This window comes from Epinephelus moara, chromosome 20, assembly GCF_006386435.1.
Source record: "Epinephelus moara isolate mb chromosome 20, YSFRI_EMoa_1.0, whole genome shotgun sequence".
NCBI classification, from domain to species: Eukaryota; Metazoa; Chordata; class Actinopteri; order Perciformes; family Serranidae; genus Epinephelus; species Epinephelus moara.
Genome location: NC_065525.1, coordinates 45,728,313 through 45,738,917, shown reverse-complemented (window position 1 = coordinate 45,738,917; position 10,605 = coordinate 45,728,313). Strand labels below are relative to the sequence as shown.

The following is a 10,605-nucleotide window of genomic DNA, read 5'->3' as shown; positions in this document are numbered from 1 at the left end:
TGTGTGTGTGTGTGTGTGTGTGTGTGTGTCCTGCTCTGAAGATTTCAGCTGGATTTCACAGTTTGATGAGATGTCGGTGTCACAAGCTGTTTCCAGGCTTTTCTGTGTGTGTCCTCAGTGGTGGAAACACACACACACACACATACACACATCTGTCACACACCTGACCCAAATACTGCCCTACCCAGCTGTTTCGTTGGAAAAGAAAGCACATGTGTTTTGTGGGTGGGGAGTCAAATAAAAGAGTTGTTCTAACTGACCTGAATCAAGAAACGCAGTTGGTGTTTGGTGATGTTGAATGATCTCAAGTCGTCCATGGTTTGTTTTTGATCGGCTGATTGAAATCACAGAACGTTACAGGATGCGGCTGCATCATGTTCTGGCTTTGTGGCAACTGCCTGAGACGATCTGCTGCGTTTCTTGCCTGATGTCCACCGAAGCGTCTCATTTGTGGCTCTTTCTCTGCTCCAAAATGTCTATGCACACGGTCTATTTTTTGCCAGACCAGCTTTTGTCTCTGAAGCATGAACTTTAAATGTATTTAAATGCTAAAACTAAAAGGAGTTAGTCAGTTTGTCAGTCAATAGATGGGAAGTTATCGAAACTGTTTTGATAATATATTAATCCTTCATTTGAGTCCTTTTTTTTAGATGCAGAAATAAAGCCAAATATTCTCTGGTCCAGATTCTCAAATGTGAGGATTTGTTGCGTCGTTGCTATAAAAAAATCTCCCTATACACAGTTAACTCGCATATCTGCTCTAAACAGACGAGTCCAGGACGAGCAAGGATTATAAATTGAAACCCTCAGATAAGGCTGCTCTGATTGAACATCCACTGAGCATAATTGGTCGATATTCATTGTAAATAGTTTGAAAGCAGATCAGAGGACGTAAAACACGAGACAATTACCCTGCACACCAGCAAAATAGCTTCAAGGGTCTGGTGCTTTATTATGAAACCGAGATACCGATAGCCGATATTTGCAACCAATATATGTCTGCTGTAAAAATCATAGTCACACACTCACACTTAGACACACACATAAATTCAGAGACTCTAATGGTAAGGGCTAAACAGAAGCAGGCTATTATAACAGCCCTCATAAAAACGGTAACTGAGGAAACTCTATCATGAGTAAGGAAACTCCGGAGGCGGGATAAAGACTCTTTCAAAATAAAAAAATAACAAAGTTATTAATATGCTAGCTAAATAAAAACAGATTGATAAAAATAAATAAATAGATACACAATAATCATAAATACAACATTTGAAAAATAAAATAAGCAATAAGAAATAATAAAATAAAATAAAGGAGGAAAGCCAGGCTAAAACGGTAAGTCTTGAGTTTGCTTTTAAGATCCTAGAGTGGTACGTGCAGGCAGTGAGAAGCACGCCAGGGGCAAAACAGCGCAGCTAAGGAAAACAAAACTGTATATCGGCATATTGGTGGAAAAATTCTTCGATACCGATAACCCTAAAAATTCATAATATCGGCCCCGATAATCGCCACAACACTTCCGTAGAGGCTGCGATACACGCCGCTGTTTTCTGACAGAGTTTGCATTTAGCTTGATTTAGTTCTGTGTTTTGCACACACGTTAGCCCCCAGTGTAGATATGTTTGTAATTTGTTTTTGCAAAAAGTGTTTGCTCCGTAAGTGCCAAACTGATGGTTTTATTTCCATTGACTGCAATAGATTTTCAAAATATATGAGATAATAACGATATCCTGTATCCTGTACAATTCACAAATGTCAAAATTAACCAAACCAAACATCAAAGTTGTGTCTTCATTTTCCCAGTCCAGATGATATGTGAAAATGATGCTTACTTGTTCATAAAAGAATGAAACCTGGTTCACTTGTTAAAGGGAAATTTTGGTTTATTTCAACCCGTCTCCTATCGTCCNACGATATCCTGTATCCTGTACAATTCACAAATGTCAAAATTAACCAAACCAAACATCAAAGTTGTGTCTTCATTTTCCCAGTCCAGGTGATATGTGAAAATGATGCTTACTTGTTCATAAAAGCATGAAACCTGGTTCACTTGTTAAACCCGTCTCCTATCGTCCTAAATTTGTTTCAAGTCACTAGTGACATAAAAATAATAGTTAGCATNTCTCTCTCCTCCTCCGTTCTTCAATTTCACGAAGCTCTTCGTCAGTGTATTCTGGCTCAAATAAATAGGGGCTGCGTAGCTCTGGAGATTGGTGGTGTACCTGTGAATGCTGTATCCCAATGCCCACAGAAGAGGAATGCCTCTGTTGCAAGGAATGGAACCGGTTGCAGCCTTAGCTAAATGATAAACAACAAACATGGCAGCACACCGGTAAGGTAAGACAACACGTTTACATGTTAACGGCTAACATGCTAACTATTATTTCTGTCACTAGTGACTTGAAACAAATTTAGGACGATAGGAGTTGGGTTGAAATAAACCGAAATTTCCCTTTAACACCTCAGAACTGTGCAATTGTGCCAAATTTTATGCATTTATACAAAAAGTAAGCACATTAGCTCAGATTAGGCACCTGTCACCTGGACTACTCATGAACACCTGAGATGTATGCAACAAGATTTAGCTGTTTTTTTATTACTGTTTACCCCAAAACATTTTGATGCACTGTCGGCTCAATTTTTGACATTTAAAAAATGTGGCTAGATTGTTTATAGAGGACAGTCGGAAGATGCTGTGTCGCCAGTTGTGTGTCAGTCGAGCTGAAAATGTGGGAGGAGATAGGTTTAATTAGTTTTACAGTTTTTGAGGAAAACAGAGAGATGGACTTCCTGCAGATCAAAGCATCTGAACATTTATTTTCATGCATGGGAAGGCAGATTGCATGGCAGTAATAATAATAATGATAATAACATTGGCATAAACAAGAGGGACTGCCTGGCTCTTAATTATTGCTGTCAATTTTGGGAAGCAGAGCTCATAAAGCGATGATGAAGATGAAGGCTGTATAAATCCAAACGCACAGCTGTTGTTGCTCTGTGCTTCATGACTCAGTAGGTGTTGGAAATGGCCGGCTTCCCTCTGGATTCTCTCCTCTTTCTATCACTTCATGTGTCATTTTCTCTCTCCAACTCTTCCTCTCACCCACTTCCAATTATAGCTCAACCTCATGCCGGTTTTCCCAAGACAAAATGAGGAGAGCTGATTAAGTTTAATTTAGCTGCAGCTATTTAATGAGATGGAGCTTTTTCAGCGAGCGGAGCAGGAGTAAAACAAAGAGCCTTAATGTTCAGCCTGACAAAAGTATGTGACAGGGTGTGTCCGCTGTGTTGGTTTTATTTCCTTCTGTTGTGTTAGATTACATCTCTAGCAGCTGCTCACTGAGACTGACACACATGTAACTTAGATCAATTCAACAGCTCTGCTCTGATCCACCTGAGCAGCTAATATCCTGTTGCCTTATAACAGCATTTTCCCAGCTGTTATGAGCTCTGTTTGGTCAGAAAGATGCTGGTTTTGTTATCATCAGTATATTTTAGCATTTAAATCAACGTAGAATTGAACAGATGAGAGGTTTTGGCTCTCTGACACGTGCAGATCCCCTGATGGAGCTGGATAGACGCCTGCATGAGCCACTTTGTTCTCTGCAGCAGTAGTGATGTGATGTTTGGCTGCTCAGTCCAGAGGTGGACTGAGCGTGTGCAGAGCGGGGGTTTTCCCTGCAGGGCAGTGGCTGCTCCAAAAAAACACAGAAAATAAAACAAAAGTCCCATCCTGTTTGATCCAGCGTCAGACAGGTCGGCTCCGTGCACCTTAACCCCCCCCAGCAGCTTTATTTTGGTACATTCTGAGCTGACACTGATATTCGCTGTGTTGACTTAACAGAAACATAATGCTGCTTTCAGGTGCAAGTCAGAGGCACCGGAATAACGGGTTGAGCCTCCACAAACAGTTTGAGAATTGTAACATAAATACATCAGTTTGCTTTTACATGTCAGTAAACCTAGTAGCAGAGTTTTGAGTCGCAGGGTGGATAATTGATCAGTTGATCCGATCAGAGCTGATTAGATTAATGGATAAGAGGAGCAGCTGCTGCAGAGGAATGTTTAGACCCAGCAAAATGAACGGTTAAATTTCACTTTCCCTGCGGCTGCTGTTCTGCTGCTGCATGTGCTCAGAGTACGCGCTGCACTGCAACAGTGTGGATAACCAAATGATGTGTTTGTCCAACAATCGAAAATCAAAATGTGGTGGCAGATGTTTTAATCGTGGCAGGCTGCCACATGTGAAATGAAATCTTGTCGACTAATGAGCTTTCTGGTCGACTAACATTTGGTCGACTATTCAGGGGCAGCTCTAATGGAGACAGAGAAGAGTGTCCTGTTTCAGCTCAGCCCTCCAGTGCTCTCAGCTCTGGTGCTGAACTCTAGAGAAACCAGTTAAAGTGCTCCTGAAGCAGACCAGACTCTGGCACCACTTCTTCTACTGTGGCCCTGTATGATCCCAGTTCCAGTGCCAGCACAGTCAGGAAACACTTTGCACTTTGTTAGGATTTTATTACTGAAGTGTGACTGTGTGTAAGTCAGTGAAAATGATAACGTTATGATGCCAGTTAAGGCTCTAACACGTGACAGGTTTTCTGGCTTAAGTGCAGTGTGGGTTAGGGCTGGACTGTGGAGGTTTTTTTCCATAATCCAAGTTGAGGTGTAATGATGAGAATCCATCAGTTATAATGTTGAGAATTTCTAAAAACAAAACAGTGTCTATGCAGGCAGAAACCACCCGATTAAATATCACAAAGAAGCTGTTTCATGTCAAGAGACTCCTCCTAAAAAGATTCAATACTTGAATACTAGAATAAAGAACACAACGAGAGGCTGTATCTGAGCTGGTGCTGCTTTTCTGTTCTGGTGGTGGGTGTGTCAGCGGTGTTGGGTCAGTCTGGGTCACATTTCCAGGACCATTTATTTATTTTCTTTCACCCCGGCTGACCACTGAGTCAGCTCTGCGCTGTTTATAACATCTGTCCGTCCTCCTCGTCAGTGTGAGCAGGCTGAAGCCCCCACCTCCGCCGCCACACTGCGTTTACTGTCTGTGTGAAGAGCATTGTGACACTTGTGTGTAAAACACACCGTGAATAGAACACACACATGAATATTCAAACACACACAGGCGGCCTATTCCTGGCCCGTGGTGCGGCTGCCATGTGGTAAACAGTCAGAAGCTCTTTGGCCATCTGCAGAGCTGTGATTTCAAACACACACACACACACACACACACACACACACACACACACACACACACAGTCCTCTTCTGGGAATACAGCAGTGATTTGGTTTTTAAAGACGAGGGGCAGTCGCTGATCTGCAGGCGTTTGGCTGCTGCTGGTCGAAACAGGAAGTCTGACAGAAGCTGCGTCCTGAGTCAGGGGCCGCCTCACTGGAAGGAGGCCACCTACCAAGGTGTGTCCGACCAGTGGACCAAAGCTGCATCTCTTGGTTTAACCATTATGTCTGCACCAATGCTAAGCTCAGCAGTAACCGCCTGAACGCACTGTTAAGCTTTGTTTATACTCATGCGAGACATGGTGGCGAGGGCCTCTGTAGATGGCATGTAGGCTGAGAGCACAGAGGCATTTATGTTCAACGCGTTGTTCATAATATAATCTGAAACACCAGGGAGCGTGCAAACAGAATATTCTGTGGATAAGCAAGGAGTCAGCAAGTGTTGCCTTGAAGAAAGTCACCGGAAGAGTAGGCTGCCTGGCACGAGTAGTAAACACCGACAAACATTACATTTGTATACTGTGATTATTACTGCTGACCTCCAAGTTAAATTATGCTATACTGCTTTGTTTCCAGTGGGGCCGCCACTCTTTCCATCAGTTAGGTTTGAGAGCTGATGCCTCATGTTCTTCCACACCCTGTAGCAAAAAGCCTCTTCTTTCTCCAGTGTGCTGACTGTTTTATTCCAATAATTTGAGGTAATTTGACTTCACGTAGCGCAGGACCAAGCACCGCGACAGCTTTTGAGCACTTGCACTGGAAGCCAAAGACATGATGATTTCATTTTTGCCGTGCACGTCTTGCGCTGGGCACAATGGCGAGCATAAACCTAGCTTTAGACGTCTTCCTAACTAGATACGATGCAAATGCACAAACATCAGACTGAAGATATTCTAACCTGCTCTGTGGATCAGCCAATAGGCTTAGCGCTCACCCTCGCTCTTATTTGTAAATTGAGCACACTTGGTCTGTTTCCAAACTGTTTTCATCAGTCAAAATCAACCCTGACATTCTTGAAGTTTTTGTTTTCCCTCCAGTCAGTAGTCAACATGAATGAAGAGAGACTCTTTTACGAGGTTGACAATCACCAAAAGTTGTTATTCCAGCCGAGGAACTGATGAAAACTCAAGAAAACTATTAGTTATAAATAAATAATTTGCAGAGGGAGGAGTCTCAGTGGTGCCTAAACAGATCTCATCCCCTCCTCGCACTGTGACATCATTCATAGTTTATCTGGACAATCTTTCGCACTCCATCCTGAAGAGTTTGCTTGCGCCCTGTGTGCTCGACAGAGGTGTTGCACTGCAGACAAGCTTGCAGTGGGTTATGGGTTATTCCAGGTTGCAGGTGATACACTGGTTGTGTCCCTCAGCCTAACATGTCTCCACACTTCTTACAGCTTTTAGAAGTGTCAGTGTGGTCGACTTGTTGTGACACATGCTTCGTCCTTATGATCTTAAAACTAACGTCTCCTTTCTCTTCTTCTTTTTCAGGACACTGAGATTGCCGCTGAATGCAACCATGTAAGTGTCTTAACCTGCTAAATCACCATTTCCCAGCATGCACCATGTTATTCCAGTGTATGTTAAGCATAGAGCACCATTTTGATACCGTCATTCACTTCAACAACCAGAATAAGAATTGATTTGCAGATCTGTGGATATCTAGATGTCTGGGTTAAACTGGTTTGACCAAAAACAAGTTCTCAGTTTAAGGTTCTTTTACTAGGGTTAGGCATTTTAAGTAATTTCCATATTTAAATACTCCTAATAAATTATTACTCGAGTACTCACAAAAAAAAAAATGAATGTAAGGATAGCATACGAAAAGAACACTGAAGCAAAAATGCTGCACAGACTGTTGTCATTAAGTAGTGATTGAGTACTCGTGCCTATCACTGACCCTTACTAACTTTTTCTGGAGCTTTCAACCACATGACATGCAAGCTCATGAGCTGTTATCATTTCATCCATCACACTGTTAGCTTAAAATGTTAGCATTAGTTAGTTTCTCCTTTGAAAAAATAGTTTGATAGAATAATCCCAGGTGAAGGTCCACTGACTCGCTTTTTCCTGAGCTTTCAACCATGTCAACTTTAACCTACTAAATCTGTTGTTTCAACAGCACTTCAATGTCATATTTTTTTTTATCTACAATATTTTTAATGTATGACAACATGAAATACAACATTTTACACTCATATAATATAAAATAAAAGTCCACATTCAATTGTTGCATTTTCACAAAACACAATAAAAATCTGTAACACAAATATAAAACAAAAAATAACTGATTGTTTGAATACATTTTAAAAAGGTTTAATGTTTTGATTTTTATCAGTCAATTTGTGTCTTTGACGAGCTGATTAAAATGTCCAAATGAAGGTCTTGGGAATGCAAACAGAGAGAGACACGAGCAGCATGATGGTCCTTTTGTAAACCTGATTAATCCACATGTTTTGTCATCTTCTCTCCTCCAGCTGCTGTGGAACTACAAGCTGAACCTGACCACCGACCCAAAGTTTGAGTCTGTCGCCGTGGAGGTCTGCAAGACCACCATCTCTGAGGTCAGTCGCTGAAACCAACACAGATATGTTTTTGAGAGATTGTGCTTGTACTTGGGTGCAGAATCATCCCCATGTGTTCTCACCTCACTCTTCAGCCAGCCACACACAGCTGCCTGACATGAACTATCCTGCTCCTCTTCACCTCTTCTACCAGAAATGCTTGGAGCATGTTTTTATTCTTCTCACGTTTAATTTCTGCAATATTTTGTTTTGTACTTTCTAGAAACTGAACAGAAGGACTATCAGGCCTGAAGATAAGATGTCTCTTCATTTAGGTTATGCAGACTGTTCATTTCAAGGCAAAGCAGAAATGGGTGAATCCGCAAAAAGATGGCACACCTTTTGTGGCAGCTAAACCTGCACAAATTAGAGAAGGAGGAAAGGTGTAATTAAAGCAGCTGCACTCCTAACTGTGCTGCCAAGCAACAGCGTCACATTGCTCCTGTGCTGTTTGCACATATTTAAATAAGGTGATATTCATACATTTGGTGCCAAAGCGGTCCTGCTAAAACAGTCCAACTCACAAAGAGCTGCACTAATAGTTGCACACATTTAAAGTGAAATAATTGGCATCTTCAAGGAGCTGGTGGGAACTGAAGTGCACTGACAGACTGGGATATTAGACCCCAAGTTCAGTTTCTCTCTGTCACATTTAAATTCTTTACCTGAAGCTCAGAGAAAGGCCTCTGCACCTCGTCAGTCAGGACCTGTAGCTCGCTGTTTTCTTCTTCTTCTTCTCTCTGTCATTGTTCTGTCTACTGTGCTCTCTGCACACGGATGACATTTATACTTTGCAGCATGGATAAAAAGGGCAAATTCCACTCAGCTTCAAAACTTTATTTGCTCATTGCGCTGTAAAATCATTAGAACATTCTCTTGTGAATCAGACAGCAGTTGGAAGTGTTGCACAGTTCGTAGTGCTTCCCCAAAGTGTTAGAAAGACATTCAAAAACAACTCTTCAGCCCGCTTTGTAGATTCATGTCAACTAAATAATTTAGTATCTGAACTTCAATTGAATGTGGTTCATTTTAGTCAGTTTTGGGGCAGACAGCAGACATGTTGTAACTGTAGAAATGACAACACACAGGAAGAAATAATCTTTGAGATCAGTTTGAAGCGTCTGTATCAGCCATCAGGCTCATTTTGTTTTTTAGAAGCCTCAGAGCCCCATGAAGCTTCCTGAAGCTGCTCTCCCCTCACAAACATCAGCACGCCAGGTTTTATTACAGTTAGCAGGTTTCATATAGAACTATCTCCACTAGGCTTAAACCTGAAGGGCATCCTGCATTTCATTGTGAATGTTTGTTTGTCCGCAGCTAATATTGATATTACATATTTATTTAGAACGTGTTAAAAAAAGACATGAACATGCAAACGAGCAGATGGACACAAAGTAGTGTCTACAAATAATGAAAAGCAGTCGTCAGTGTATAGTCACTCTGATTTACACATTCCAAAACTACTTCTACAATTCACAAACTACTGGACCGATCAGTCTTAATATCTTGTGTGCACATTTGTGGCTGTATGCTTGAGGACCTCTTGCTGTTGCGGTGATTCACAATTGTTGAAAAACCTGTTTTATCAGCTGTTTTATATCGTTAACTGAAGACTCCTCACTCTTCATAACTGACAGGTAGGGGCTGCATGTTTCCCAGTAATCGGCTCAGCTGGAAGCAGCAAACCTTGCTGTCTGTTACAGGCCACGTTTTGGTCTTCGTTGTAGCTGTGACAGTGTCGCCCATCGAAAAGTTTGGTCTCATTTTGAACCGAAGCATCTGCAGATTATTTTTATACCCGATATGTTACCATCCACTAAGTGAGGCACTATACAAGATTAATATATAACCATTTTTTTTTTATTTCGCGGCCATCTTGACTTTAAAGGAGCCTGGAGGGACATTTCCACCGGGTGCAGCTGCACCACACTCCAGGCTGCCATTGCGATCCCGTTTTGTTCAACTTGAAAATAAAGATGAGTGATTGAATATTTAGGCCACATTATCTGCACAGAGAACAGAAGATACTTAGACGTCATTGTAAGAAAAATAACTGAATTAGTTAAATGTTTATTCAGGAAATAACAAGTCTAAAATAGCACCTGAAGTTTTACCTTTCCCCTTGACACATGTGGCCAGATCAGGTGACAGATGAAGTTTTTCTACACGTAGCTTCAGATATTTTTCAAAGTTAAATTCAAAGTGCTTCCAGTTCTTGTGCAGAGTTAACAAAGCCGTCTGCCCTCTTCACTCAGATTAAAGAATGTGCAGCGGAGGAGCTCGGGAAAGGCTACCTGGTGTCCTGCCTGGTGGATCACCGCGGCAACATCAGCGACTACCAGTGCAACCAGTACATCACCAAGATGACCACCATCGTCTTCAGCGACTTCCGGCTGATCTGCGGCTTCATGGACAAGTGTCGTGAAGACATCAACGCGCTGCACTGCGGCAGCATCAGCACCGGAGAGAAGGTGAGATGCAAACACTTAAAGCGGTTACCGATTTATTTTCACTCTTAATAGGGTTTCAGTGCTGCTTAGGATTGAGGTTATTCAATTAATCATTTAACGTTCTCATTAAATTCTGGTTCTGATTCTTTTGATGTTTTAATCAGAAACATAAGCAGAGAGTTTTAAATTCATCAGATTCGACTGCCATAAATTAAGACGTGATTATCTTACTATATAATGACAAAACTTCTGTGTGTGTGTGTTCCACGTTTTTCTCCTCACTGACTTGGTCAATCCATGTGAAATTTGGCACAGTGGTAGAGGGTCATGGGAGGATGCCAATGA

The 10,605-nt window shown here is 41.7% G+C and overlaps 1 protein-coding gene across 2 annotated transcripts in view; it reads left to right on the top strand.

Moving 5' to 3' along the window:
* Positions 1–10,605, top strand: part of LOC126407499 (Golgi apparatus protein 1-like) — a 60,156-nt gene that overhangs the window by 13,353 nt on the left and 36,198 nt on the right. For both annotated transcript variants that reach the window (XM_050072433.1, XM_050072432.1), the window contains exons 2-4: positions 6,738–6,767; positions 7,724–7,810; positions 10,066–10,281. In XM_050072433.1, the coding sequence (XP_049928390.1) occupies positions 6,738–6,767; positions 7,724–7,810; positions 10,066–10,281 (333 nt within the window). The remainder of the gene's footprint in view (positions 1–6,737; positions 6,768–7,723; positions 7,811–10,065; positions 10,282–10,605) is intronic.